Source organism: Chelonia mydas, chromosome 16 (assembly GCF_015237465.2).
Source record: "Chelonia mydas isolate rCheMyd1 chromosome 16, rCheMyd1.pri.v2, whole genome shotgun sequence".
In the NCBI taxonomy this organism is placed as follows: Eukaryota; Metazoa; Chordata; order Testudines; family Cheloniidae; genus Chelonia; species Chelonia mydas.
The window spans coordinates 7821216-7834687 of record NC_057857.1 but is presented as its reverse complement, the minus strand read 5'-3'; the positions used below and the strand labels follow the sequence as shown (position 1 = coordinate 7834687).

General features: G+C 50.3%; 1 protein-coding gene across 6 annotated transcripts in view; it reads left to right on the top strand.

The window, feature by feature from the left end:
- Positions 1-13206, top strand: part of AKNA (AT-hook transcription factor) — a 73076-nt gene extending 59870 nt beyond the window's left edge. For all 6 annotated transcript variants that reach the window (XM_037879825.2, XM_043530332.1, XM_037879823.2 and 3 more), the window contains 7 exons: positions 2545-2715; positions 3584-3696; positions 4348-4458; positions 4710-4808; positions 6025-6150; positions 6841-7009; positions 7767-13206. In XM_037879825.2, the coding sequence (XP_037735753.1) occupies positions 2545-2715; positions 3584-3696; positions 4348-4458; positions 4710-4808; positions 6025-6150; positions 6841-7009; positions 7767-8058 (1081 nt within the window). In that variant the 3' untranslated portion in view covers positions 8059-13206. The remainder of the gene's footprint in view (positions 1-2544; positions 2716-3583; positions 3697-4347; positions 4459-4709; positions 4809-6024; positions 6151-6840; positions 7010-7766) is intronic.
- The last annotated feature ends 266 nt before the right edge of the window (positions 13207-13472 follow it).

Genomic DNA, 13472 nt, shown 5'->3' with positions numbered 1-13472 from the left:
TTTGGTATTTCTAGCTCATTCCCTGCTATGCTGCATGGTTCTGGGTAGCAGCCAGGGCTCAAATAGGAAGGAGAAAGCGTCGCTCTCGCTGTGTCTCTCGCAGCTGTCTGGTGAGAGAGCCAGTTCCTGGGAGGTTTCGTACATGCCTTTGCAGAACCCAGAGGCCCGGCTCAGTTGGAGAAGACTCCATGTTTCCAGAGTGTATCCAGCCTGAACCTCCACATGGTTTGAGGTTCTCCTGTCACCGCTCACAGGACACGGTCCATTGTGAAACCTTCAGGCCAAGATTGTCAAAAGGGACTAGTGATCTGGGTGCCCGGCCTGAGGTGCCTTAAAGGGGCCTGAGTTGCAGTGGCCGGGTGTGGAGCATTGTCTGTTGCTTTCCAGTTGCTGGGGTCAACCTGACAGGCTTTCAAGTTTGACTTCAGTGTGTCTTTATATCGTTTGGACTGGCCACCAGGAGAACAGCACCTTGCTTTAGCTGGCTATAAAATCCAGCCTTGGGTGTGCTTGAGTTGGCTGTACGAACGAGAGGCCCGAGCAACACAGCTGAGCTTTTATCAGCATTGGTTTGAATGCTGGACATCCAACAAGGATGAAGGATTTTGATATTGGGAATATTGTTCCACCGTTTGACCCTGCAAACAGACTGAAGACAGCGCATATGGAGCAGTGGCACGTTATCCGTGACTCACAACCACACAGAAGAATCGCAAGCATGATTGCCCGATAACTACTTAGCTTGGTGCTTCTCTTGACAGCCCTCTCGTTCCATAGGTGGTGTGACGGCATTCCCAATGCACAGCTGGCGTGGGCTGTGCGTCGTGGAATCTCATCATCAATTATGGCATTCTGTGACAGTGAACTCCTTAGGTAGCCAGACTTCTCCACGGACTTGAGAAGAGCATGGTTGATCTCCGTGACTGGGTCAACGTGCACGCCCCCTAGCCCAGGCTGGTACAGCGCTTCGCTTGGAGAGGCTGTTGGAGCAGAATTGCCTTGCTGAATCCAGCTACACCGTGATTAGATTCTAGTGGGAAACGTGTGCGCGGTTCCTGTCGCACTCTCACATCCATGCAAGCCATGCGTGTGCTGGTGCAGAACGGTAATGAGGAGCGCGACAGATGTGGATGCAGGTTTAAGTTCAGAGTTCCATCTCCTAGCGAATGCCGTTGACCCCTCATGGTTTCTCCACCTTTTCAGAGTTCCTTCTGGAAGGGCAATCCCATGCCTCCACAGGCTGTAACTGGCTGATGGCTAATTTGATTGCAGCCTGCATTCGCCATGTCCAGTACCGTCTTTGGGCATTTTACAGGGGCACCGGCTACCTTGGGTGCCAATAGCTGTGAAGCCATGTCAGCTGCTTGAGTATTTATCCCGGGTGGGGCTAGTCCATGCTGCCACGGCTTCACGGCTATTGTTACTCAAGCTAGCTTCGATCTACCAAGATTAACACTAGCTCTGGTGTGTCTATGCGCGGTGCAGTCACACCTCCTGGTTGCAGTGTAGACATGCCTATAGACGTGGTTACTTTTAACTCTCGAGTCTCCAGGGTGATGAGCAATGGTATCCCCTCGGCAAAGGTTTGAGGATTTCTGGTGTCAGACAGCCGGGAGGAGCGGAGATGGGACTGGCCATATGATTTCAGGCAGGCGGAGAGGATGGAGTGTTTCCCATTTTCCTTCTAGATCAGACATTTCTCTTGTAACCTGCTGTCAAGGTTCCTTCCCCACTCTGAACTCTAGGGTACAGATGTGGGGACCTGTTCCTAAGCTTACTTTTACCAGCTTAGGTTAAAACTTCCCCAAGGTACAAACTATTTTACCCTTTGCCCTTGGACTTCCACTGCCACCACCAAACATTTATCTGGGTTTATTTTTATTAGGAAAGCGTTGTTTGGAAATATCTTTCCCCCCAAAATCCTCCCAACCCTTGCACCCCACTTCCTGGGGAAGGTTTGGTAAAAATCCTCACCAATTTGCATAGGTGACCACAGACCCAAACCCTTGGATCTTAAGAACAATGAAAAAAGCATTCAGGTCTTACAAGAAGAATTTTAATAGAAGTAAAAAGAATCACCTCTGTAAAATCAGGATGGTAAATACCTTACAGGGTAATTAGATTCAAAACATAGAGAATCCCTCTCGGCAAAACCTTAAGTTACAAAAAGACACACAGACAGGAATATCCATTCTATTCAGCACAACTTATTTTCTCAGCCATTTAAAGAAATCATAATCTAACGCATATCTAGCTAGATTACTTACTAAATTCTAAGACTCCATTCCTGTTCTGTCCCCGGCAAAAGCATCACACAGACAGACACAGACCCTTTGTTTTTCTCCCTCCTCCCAGCTTTTGAAAGTATCTTGTCTCCTCATTGGTCATTTTGGTCAGGTGCCAGCGAGGTTATCCTAGCTTCTTAACCCTTTACAGGTGAAAGGATTTTTCCTCTGGCCAGGAGGGATTTTAAAGGTGTTTACCCTTCCCTTTATATTTATGACACCTGCACTTATTAATCCTTTATTCCCCTTCCCATCCCAGCCAGGCCATCCGGGCTCTGCAGGACGAGGTCTTGCGACTTCGGCAGCGGCTGGAGGAGAGTTTGCACCGATCCCGCAGCTACCCAGAGGGAAAGTCATCCCCACGCACCACTAGGAGTAGGAGGCAGCCCGAGTGGAACAGCCCCTCAGTCCGGAACTCAGCCACCTTTGGGTAGGTGCCAGTGTGCAACACAACGTGGCCTTGTTGCCTGTTTTGCCTTTCCTGCAAACTCTGCCAGCCGGAGTTCAGTGACATAGGATGGCTGACAGCAGCCTCCTTCTCTGGTTCTCTCGTGCCCAGGGAGATTTCTGCCCCCCTGTGGAACTGACCTGTTTTCTGCTGAGACTTGAAAATTGCTGAGGAGGAAGGAGGTACAGGGAGGCTGTTGCAGCTGGTGGGAGCAGTGTGAGGAGAAGGCTCTTGCTCCAGCAGCAGTGAGGGGGTGTGACAGGTTGGAGAGGAAGTAGCGCCAGGCACGTGGAAGTGGGGAGTAGGGAATGCCAGGTGTGAGACCGCACGGCGGGGTCCAGCCTCAGCTGGCGCTTCTGGCTTTTGGGGACACAGGTGCCATATAGCTCCTGTCGAAGCTAGGGGGAGTTAGGCTAGTATAATGCTGACAGAATCGGGCCCTTTATCGCACCGGTGAAGGGCTGGTAGCTCTGGCGGGGCCAGGTGGGGTGTGGGCCTTTTCCCTTGCAGCTTTCTGGGCGGCTGACACGCTTCCCCTGGATCTTAGGAGCAGGCCTGGCTCATTTCACCCATGTGCAGAGCCACCCGGACAGCCAGGGCCGCAGAGGGTGACAGGCGATTGTGTGAGCACCCTGAGTCCCCCCCAGCAGTCTTGCCAGTCTCCCCACGGACCCTGTCTCCTGAGCACATGGCAGCTCGTCCTCTCCGTGCTTCAAGGCAGAGGAGGTGACTGTCACTCAGTGCAACCAGAGACCCCCCAGTGCCAGGTGGAGGGGACGGTTAAAACCCCTTGCACCCAGAACCGGGGTGCTGAGCCCTCGACTTCACTCTGTGTCTGTCCCTTTCCCAGCGAATCCACAGAGAGGAGCCCAGGCAAGTTTGGGGAGCCAGCTCCAGTGATCAAGCCAGCGAGGCGGGTGAGGTCGGCATCGCTCCCTCGGGATGGGCCTGAACTGGACCTCGGTAAGTAGACCTGTTGGAACCTACCCCATCTGGGATCAACCCGGCTTCTCTCCCTGCTTTCCAGGAGCAATTACTTGGGGGCAGCAGACTGCAGAGGTAGCAGGATCTGCTTTTCCTTCCATTCTTCTTTGAATTCCCCCTCCTAAAAGGGATTTTCAGACGCCCTTCCTATGCGTGCAGGAGGTGAGAACGGCCACTCCGTGGTGCACACACGTGGTCAATGATACCAGCACCCTGGGAACGTTCATGACAGGCAGGCTTATGACCAGATCCAGCCCTCCTGTCCTTTCGGAAAGCTGGAGGCTGGACCTGGATCCAAACTCTGCAGCTTGTGCCCAGCTCTTCAGCCCTAGATCCTGTGGTTGTTCATTCACACAAGGGCCCGTGGTTGCTGCAAGCACAAGTGTGGTTGCGTGACCTGCCTGCGACTCCCTCCTCTGACCTGGTGATGACAAAACACACTTGAGTCGGATTCGCACCACGGCACCACACCTACCCCGCCCCCTAAAAGCCCTTGTACCAGTGTGTGCTATCCCATAGTGCCTAGAGAACAGGCGCGCAGGGCAATGGACTCACTGGTTAGAAACTCACTAGGGAGGTGTCTAGCGGACGTGACTGACTGTCTAATCTGGTGTTCTCGGTGCTCTGCAGCTTCGGATTCAGACTGCCCCCCGCCGCGGGCTCGAGATGGGAAGCCCAGGACAAGCGTCTCCTCCAGGCAGAGCCCTGCGAGGACGCTGACATTCAAGGGCCATTACACAGGTGGGTGAACACGAGCCAGGCCCTGCTCTGCCCTGGTGCTGCCTCCCTTGTAACACCCTGGGCCACCCTGTGTTCTTAAACTGGATCTCTGCTGTCTGCCCCATGCACACGCCGACTTGATGCTGTGCTTGCCACGCAGGAGGGATCTTCCTCTCCCTGTCGTGTGAGCGACACAGCTCAGCCCCCACCCCCCTTCCCAGCTGGGTGCCCTCTGCGATGCGTGCTGAGCCAGCTCTCGTTGGATTTTGCAGGGACGCGCTACCACTTATCTGCCCCTGTGTCCCCAGAACGGAGGGAAGACACGGGCCCCACTTCCTGCCTCCATTGCCAAGGGACCAGGACACAAGCTGGTAAATATCCCATCTGCTCATCTTGGGCCAGACCCCAAAGAATCACACCTCCGAGCGGCTTTGCTTAGTATTTACAATGCGTAAAATAATAAGATTTTTGCTCTTCATTAGCGCCTGCTACCTGAGATTTCTGAGGGCTTGGCAAATACCCGCTAATGAAACCATTAGTTATTTAAGGCCTGAACCAAGGAAATAACAAAGCCTCATGACACGCTGATGAGAGAGATGCAGAGGTCATGCCCCACTGACATGCAGATGTTTTTTGGTTGGAATGCACTCTGAGAGAGGGTCTCACGGCCAACCTCCCAACCTCGGGGTGGAGGGACCTCCCTCGTATTGGAAAAGGAAAGAGACTGCTCCCTCTGCTGATTGTGCAGAAGCAGGATTGGCCAGTAGCCACTCTGACCGCGAGATTTGCAGGTACGGCTAGGCACTCCTGAGGCTGCTGTATCCCTGCCACAAGAGAGTAGGCTAGTACAGATCAAAGCATGTGGCGTCCTACACTGCTGGACTGTTAACTCAGCCCGGTTGCACGTATGGCTCTTGCTCTCGCCTTTGTTACATTTGACCCTGTGGTCATTGTTCATTATTACGGAAGCACCCCACATAATCTACAGGATGGGTGACATTGCCAAGATGAGCCTGCCAGAGCAGCTGTAATCCTTGGATTTTTCTGGCCTTTCACTGCAATCTTGCAGTTTTCCCATTTTGCTAAAGCCAGTTGTTATCATCCGTGAGCTCCGTGTTACAACCTGCTTTGTTCGTCTTGTTTCCCGATGCTAGCAACAGACGGCACACAAAGAAATGACCAGCTTTCCGGACTAGCAGCCACCTGTATGGAACCATTTAACTTGGCTAAAGATTAACTTGCATTTTGCACCCAGCATTTTGAGTACATTGTATGCAAGTTGTGATCCCCTCAGGTGATTTGCCCAAATTTTTGCACGGCTGAGGGCGCCCTCCAGTCGCTGAGAGGAACCCACAGCTGAGCTAAAGCTGCACGGTTCCATTCGCATGTTGTGACCCGGCATTCTTTGCCATCAACTCTTTTTTTTTGTTTTAACGTTTTTACTTTCTGCAAATTGCCTTAATCTAGTATAATAACAAGTTTGCTGTTTCCAAACAGCCTGAAAGCTCCTGTATACTTTTGCAGCCCTTTGCAATTGAGATTTTTGTGGAGTTACTTTACTCACTGTTTGTTCTCTGTGTTTTTTAGGCAATGCATCAGCGAGGGACACCGTGAGACCCACTCAGCATAGCACTCCAAGGCAGATGCACTGTCCAATCTGCAGCGGGACCAGGAGCACCCCAGTTTCTAAAACCAGGGATAAAGCAGCACATGGTGGGTGAACAGTTTGCTCTGTCTGAATATTTCCATTCTATGAAGAGCTGCTCTGCATGAGGAGGGACCCTGGTGGATGGTTCCCATCTAGCAGAGGGACCTACCGGCCAAGGCTGGAAGCTGAATTCAAAGCTCTAGCGTTCCAAAAAAGGAGTCACTGCAGAGGGTGGCAGTAGCGGACCTCCCAGTCACACTAGTTCCAGCTTCAGCCAGCAGGAGTTGCTATAGGTAATGGAATTGGAGTGCTGGCTTGGCTCACGGCTGCTGCAGCGCCAGCCTCTCCCAGTAGGAGTCGCTGCCGGTAACAGTGTTGGCAAGCTGGCTGGCTCTCGAGCTGCTGCAGTCCCAGCTCTCCCAGCAGTGGCTGGGAGGGAATGGGGTGCTACCTGGGAGAACTTAGAGGCGTCCGCGCCAGGGCTGGAGCGCTGATAGCGCAGGACCTGACACTTGCTGCAGGTGCAGGTCCCTGGGCAGGGTTTTCCAGCACAGCCGCTTGCAGGTGTGATTCATCCCAGGGAGCTTATTCCAGTAGATTGAGGGGTGCATCCCCGGCCCTCTCTTTGTCCTGAGGCCAGACTCACCCCTGGAGTCAGTGGCGTAGCACCAGGGATGGATTTCGCCTCGTGGGTGTCCTGTCCATTCACGCCGAATACCAGGGTGTCTCTTAAGGTGTGTCGTTCTTCTCCCCAGCAACCGGCCGCAGCACAGAGAGTGCCTCATCTCAAGGCTCCGGTCGCAGTCGCAAACCCGAAAAGCCGCAGCAGCAGCCTGGCCTGTGGTACCTGGCGGCCCCACCCCCTGGCACAGCTGTCAACTACATCCCAACAGTGTCCCTGCTGCCTTACTCGCCCTCTGTACTGTAAGAGCGGCCCACGCCACGTTGGTTGGGGTTACTGTGGGGAGGGATGTTCAGAGTTTCCTTCTGGGATTGAGGGAGGCAGCCTGGGATCTCTAGGGCCAAAGCAGAGCCTGTGGAGGGGAAAGATGGGCCAGCGGTTGGGGCACTAAGTTGGGACTTGGGAGAATGGTTTTGGTTCCCTGCTCTGCCACAAACGTCCTGTGTGACCTTGGTCAAATCCCTTGGGCCCAGATTTTTTAATCTATTTAGGTATTGCTCCACTCAGCGTTGCCAAGCCTAAGTGATTTAGGCACTTAGAAGCTTCAGCTGGAGTGGTGTGTCCCATTTTGGGCACCACACTTTAAGAAAGATGTGAACAAACTGGAGAGGGAACAGAAATGATAGGTTTGGGAAACCTGACCTCTGAGGAAAGGATACAAAAGGGGGCATGTTTAGTCTAGAGAAGAGAAGGCTGAGGAGGGCAAAGCCTTCCAATATGGAAAAAGTTGTTTTAAGAGGACAGTGATCAGTTGTTCTCCGGGTCCACTGAGCGTAGGACAACGAGTAATCAGCTTAGTTTCCAGCACGGAAGATTCAGGTTAGATATTAGGCAAAACTTTCTAACTCTGAGGGTAGTTCAGCTCTGGAACAGGTCACGGAATCCCCATCCCTGGAGGGTTTGGAGAACAGGTTGGACAAACGCCTGTCGGATGATTTAGATTTGCTTGTTCCTCCCTCAGCGCGCTGTATTTAGTCTTTGTTTTGGGTTTTTTTCCAGCTACTGTTCTCCACCAGCACCTACCTCAGTCCCCGGCTCAGCTGGCCTGCCTGCCCATTACTCCAGTGAGTACAGAGTGGCAGAGCTGAAGCCCTGGGCCGCCCGGCAGCAAACCCATGGTCGCCACCACTCCCTGATGCTTGACTTTGACGACCTGGAGGACCTCAACTGGTCCTTGAGCCAGGCCGTGGAAGCCGCCAAGAGCATGACATTCACCACCAAGCAAATGAACAGGTCGCTGACCTCTGAACTGAGCAAGGCAAGGCGCCTGAGGGGATCCTGCCTCTTCTGACAGAACCTGGAGTCGGCGTCCTCTGGGGCCTGACGAGGACAGTTTGAGCTGGCAGGCTGAGCCTCTCCAAACATCTGGAGATAAGCCCCTAGCATACATCTGGGGAACTGATTCGCCAAAGAATGCCTAGGCTGTCCCTCAGCTTCCCACTCCTTCCAGTGGGGCTGGAGAGCCGTCCTCCGGGGCCTGCAGAGCCTGTGACATACTGGAGTCTCCGCACGGGATCCGCAGAGGAAGCTAAGCCTGCAGAGTCCTCTCTCCACCCTTCTCCAGAGCCACCTCAGCCCGCATGTTACAGTTGCCTTCAGCCTCAAGCCTCTCTGCTCAGCGGGACCGGAGCTGCCGTTGCACTGGGGCACATCACCTGCCCCTCTCCGCTTGGCCAGTAGCTTTCGGTTGTTGGTGGTTTTCTTAAAGGATCAAATGTTAAGATGAAGGAAGACAGTGAAAACCTCGGGACACGTGGCTGGGCAGAGAGCTGCCCTGGCCTCCCGGGGGCCTGAGACCCGCACTTTAGAATCCCCCTGGCCTTGTCCCTAGAGAGCACCCTACTTTTAAGTATCGTTTTAACTCCCCTTCCCCTTCTTCCTATTGGCCAGCTTGGAGATGGACACCGGCCAATGGCTTACCATCGCACTGTGAGATCCCACCCCTAGCCCCTTGCAGAAATTCCCACTTGGTCCTTACCCCACCTTGCGTTGCTAAATCAATCCATTTCCATGTGGATCTGACCCAGTACACCATGTCAGAGGGCTACCGAGGCACAGCCCAGCTGGGACAAGCTCTGTTTACAAGCTGAGCCTTTTCACGCATCGCTCTTGTTTTGTGTAGGACCTATCAGAATAAGGCTCCCCTTGCAGCAAACGTTACCTCAGAGTGCTTGTGACGGACAGGATACATATCTCTCTTTTTCTACGTTCATCTCAAAGGTGAATGGAGGAGGATCAGATGTTTATGGAATTTTATTGTTTTTCTACCTGGTTGCTCCTGGCTGTTGTTAGAAAAAATGAAGGACATTCCCATCAGGGCAAGCCCTAGGCGCCATCTTCACCAGACCAGGGGTTCATCCAGCCCTGTCTGACCGGCTCCAAAGCTGCAATCGCATCTTCGAGTGCCTTAGGGGGTACAGTGCACAGCCCGGGAGGGATCAGTCTTTGAGCAGCAGCAGGCAAAGGGTTAAAGGAACATTGTCCAGATAAGACGTGCCCATCCCAGCAGTTTAGATGATCGGAGCAGAAACCATTTTTAGCCACTTCTTTGGTAATTTTCACCATATCTGCTGTTTCTGGCTTTGCTGTGGGGGAAAGGAAGCACAAACGGTCAGTTTCATTTTCTGTTTCTAAGGCCTGATCCTGAGAGGCATTGAGCACTCTTCCTTCTCCTTGAATTTGGGAGAAGTCACAGGAGCTCAGCACCTCTTAAAGGTCAGCCGCGCGATTAGAGCCCCGCACTGATTCTCCCGGGCTAGCCCAGTGCTGGAGCTGGCCAATGCTGCATCAGTTTTTGGTTTAACCTTGCTTTCATTGGCACTTATTTTGAACTCTCACAACCATTTCTGTGGAGATGAAGACCCAAACCTGCAATCAGATCCACTGGGGTGCCATCCCCTTCTCCTCTCCCCCCTCGCCCCCCGACAAGAGCGGATAGAAAAATATGTAAGTGTCACGCAAGTGTTCATTTTCTCTACATTTTTTAGTGAAAAATCTCAACGTTTTCCCACTTTCCACTGGAAAAAATCTACAGCCAGAAATATTTCAGTTTTTGGTTCTTCCCCCTTTCTTTCTCCTTCTTTCTCTGCTGCCACTGAAAAGACAAAGGAGGAAGGAAAAAAGAAAGTAAGCGCTAGAGGGATCAATAATTGAAAAATTTAAAGCAAAAAAAAATAAAAATCCTGTTCCAAAGTTGGAAAATTACAACCACCACTCCAACCACACATCTGCGAAAATGTTCAGGGTTTTTTTGGGGGGAAGGTGATTTTTTCATTGGAATAAAAATTCAAATGGAAAAATTTCAGCCACTCTATTGACATCAGTAAGGTTTTTGCATGTGTGTAGGAGTCTCTTTCTATCCACCTGTCTGTCCATCCATTCCCATAATAACCATCTCTCTATCTACCTATCTCTCTATATAGCATCTGATTTCAGGATTGTCATCTAGGTTTGTAAATCCCCCCTTAAAAAAAAAAAAAAGTTTTAGCCAAAATTGGACACTGTCCCTTTAAAACCACAGATCTTTCTGCCAACTTAGAATTCGGGTTTGGCTTATATCAAGCTGTTTGATCCCCTTAAAGACGCGCCTGTTTGCATGTTGATATTTTTAATGGAACATTTGTCATTGTGGTAGCTGGTGAGTGGCTAAACCACTCTCTCTTCAGGTTTTGGTTATGTGTATCTGTGTGTGTGTATGTGTGTGTATATATATTCAACATAATCCTTAGGGCATTTCACTTTTTACATGTAATTTATTGGTTTTTTAAAAACTGTTCCTACTGTGTGTGTGCTTTTAAATTTGTGAGGGGTGGTGCGCAAATTCTGCTCCAGCCTATAATGGTCCTTGTCTGTGCAAATGGTGCATGTTTGCACTGGGGCTGGGGCCAGAGGGTCACCAACCAATCAAGCCTCCTTGGAAAAGGTAGGAACAGGCTCCCTCTACAATGCAGTAGCAGCCAGTTGCTGTTCTGATAATAGGACTTGATCAGGACTTTGCAGAAGGAGAATATAGCACAGGTACTGTTGAGGCTGTATCCTGTTGCACGTTAGCATGGATCAAAGCACGTGCTTGGACATAGGAGGAAATCTCTGAGTGAAGGTACATCCCGACATTGCTCCCTATGGTACGTCATGCCGTCAAAATTTAAAATGCAGTAGATTTAACTCTCAAAAGCTGTCCTAGCAGGGCCTTTCCCTTATTCCAGCTTGGGTGGCTGTTTTGTGAACAGGTCATTCAAACTCTCCCAGCAAAAGTGGTACTTACTCTAGTTTCCAAATCAGCAGTGTAGGGAGAGTTTGACCATCCCTTTAAACACTGAACTGTCTGACGCTCAAGTGCCATCTAAACTCCACGAGGGGACGGAGCCTGGGCCTGGGAGTTAAGGTTGCTTGGGGCTTGTCCACACACAGACGTTGCACTGGTTTAACACCACAGAATCATAGAAGATTAGGGTAGGAAGAGACCTCAGGAGGTCATTTAGTCCAACCCCCTGCTCAAAGCAGGACCAACACCCACTAAATCATCCCAGCCAAGGCTTTATCAAGCCGGGCCTTAAAAACCTCTAAGGATGGAGATTCCACCACCTCCTTAGGTAACCCATTCCAGTGCTTCACCACCCTCCTAGTGAAATAATGTTTCCTAATATCCAACCTAGACCTCCCCCACTGCAACTTGAGGCCATTGCTCCTTCTGTCATCTTCCACCACTGAGAACAGCCAAGCTCCATCCTCTTTGGAACCCCCTTTAGATAAAACTAAATCGCTATGTGGACACTCATTGATTTTAAACCAGGCTTGTATTGGTAAATTTAGAAGTGCAAGGTAAATCATGATAAGCTGGAACCCAATTAGAAGAGTGTGTGTGTGTGTCCGTGCACACTCTTGCCTTGGTTTAAAGTCACACCTTTAGTCAAACCCGTGCAGGCTTATGTGCAGACAAGATTTTCAACAGTGACTAGTGATTTTTGGTGCCCAACCCGACACCCTTTAAAGATGGCTGAATTTCAGAGGGCAGGTTATCAGCACCTCCAAAAATCAGTCCCCTTTCAGATGGCTCAAGCTGGACATCCCAAACTTAAGGCTCTCCTAAGCTCGAGTTGCTTTTCAAAATCTTGACCTAGGCCTTAGACTATGTGCTACAGCGTATGGAAAAAGTCACCATTTTGGCCTCTGTGAGAGCTAATAACCTCGTCTTTCCACATCTCCGCTCAGGGTCTGTACCACGCTCCATGACACACGTTTCGCCTGGCACAAATATAACTGTGCACACAAGCCATCTATCATCAGGCCATATCTCAAAATCCCTGCTGAAGACCAAACTCCCATTGACTACAATCGGAACATTCTTGGGGGTAGGGTGACCAGATGTCCTGATTTTATAGGGACAGTCCCGATATTTGGGGATTTGTCTTATGTAGAAACCTATTATCCCCCACACTCTGTCCCAATTTTTCACACTTGCTGTCTGGTCACCCTACTTCAGGGGAAGGGTTAATCTCAGAAAAATCATGAAGTAAAGGGTTTTGGGAATTGATCCTGAACGTGTGGCTTTGTTTATATGTAGGACCTACCCCAAGTGCCCCATTTTAAAAATTATTGCTTAATTTTTTTTTAGTAGTATTATAATCCAGTTGTGGCTGTTTTTAATGCAGAAGGCAAGTTATCAGGTCTCACTCTTTTTAGGGACCTCACAGAGCCACTGAAATTATGTCCCATCACAGACAGTCCTGGAACAAGGGGAAGTTGTGGTCGATCCATAAAGCTTCAGAGCTTGCATAGTGAAACTCATCTCAAACAACCGCTGACAAAAAATGGAGTAGCTTAACAGAGGTGGTCTGAACTGAACTCTGGGGGATATTTGGGGGGCAGTTTCTTAAAATGTGTGTTTGTCTGAGAACCTCTGTCCATGTAGACAACGGAACGCACTGACAACAGCCTCGGCTGTATAGTGAGGGACAAAGGCCCCGTTTCCATGCAGCGCCCTGAGCAATTCTCGTTGAAATGTGAAAGCTTTGCTTAGAGTGAAGTAGTTCTGTGTGAGGTTTTTTTTTTAAAAAAAAGATTGCTAGAAGAGGCTTCCATTTGACAGACCAAATTCAGGCCTGGTTTTGAAGGGTGCAATGCCATTGACTTATAGAGGAATTGCACGCACAGCTTTGAATTTTGCACGTCCTTGTTTTCTTGTCGCAAAGCTGGTTGTACTGTGGCCAAGAGCCCCCAAGCTCTTGAAACAAGGACACTGTGGTTAATGCATCCTCGCTGGGAGAACACAAGACATCCGGGTGTGTGTATTTAATTCTAGGAACTGCAAGAACAAGAAGTGACGGTTACGTTTTCAGCATCTCCTGTTTTTGTAATGAACTAGCAGAGCCATTTGACAGTATTTTGTAATGAGATAATTGCCTATTTTTTAATGAAATAAATTTGTTTGTTTTTCAAACCATGTCTCTCTTGTGTGTTTTGGATACAGCATTGAGCTTCAGGGAACCCAGCCTTCCAGCTAGCTATTACTTATACATTACTGCCGTGGCTGGGAGGCCCCATTGTGCTTGGGGCTGTACGTACACATAGTTAGAAACAGTCCTGCCTCAAAGACTTAAATAGCTAAGACAAACAGTGAGTGGGAGGGAAACGAGAGACACAGTGAGGAGAAGTGACTGTCCAAGGTCACCCAGCAAGTCAGTGGCAGAGATGAGAATAGATCCC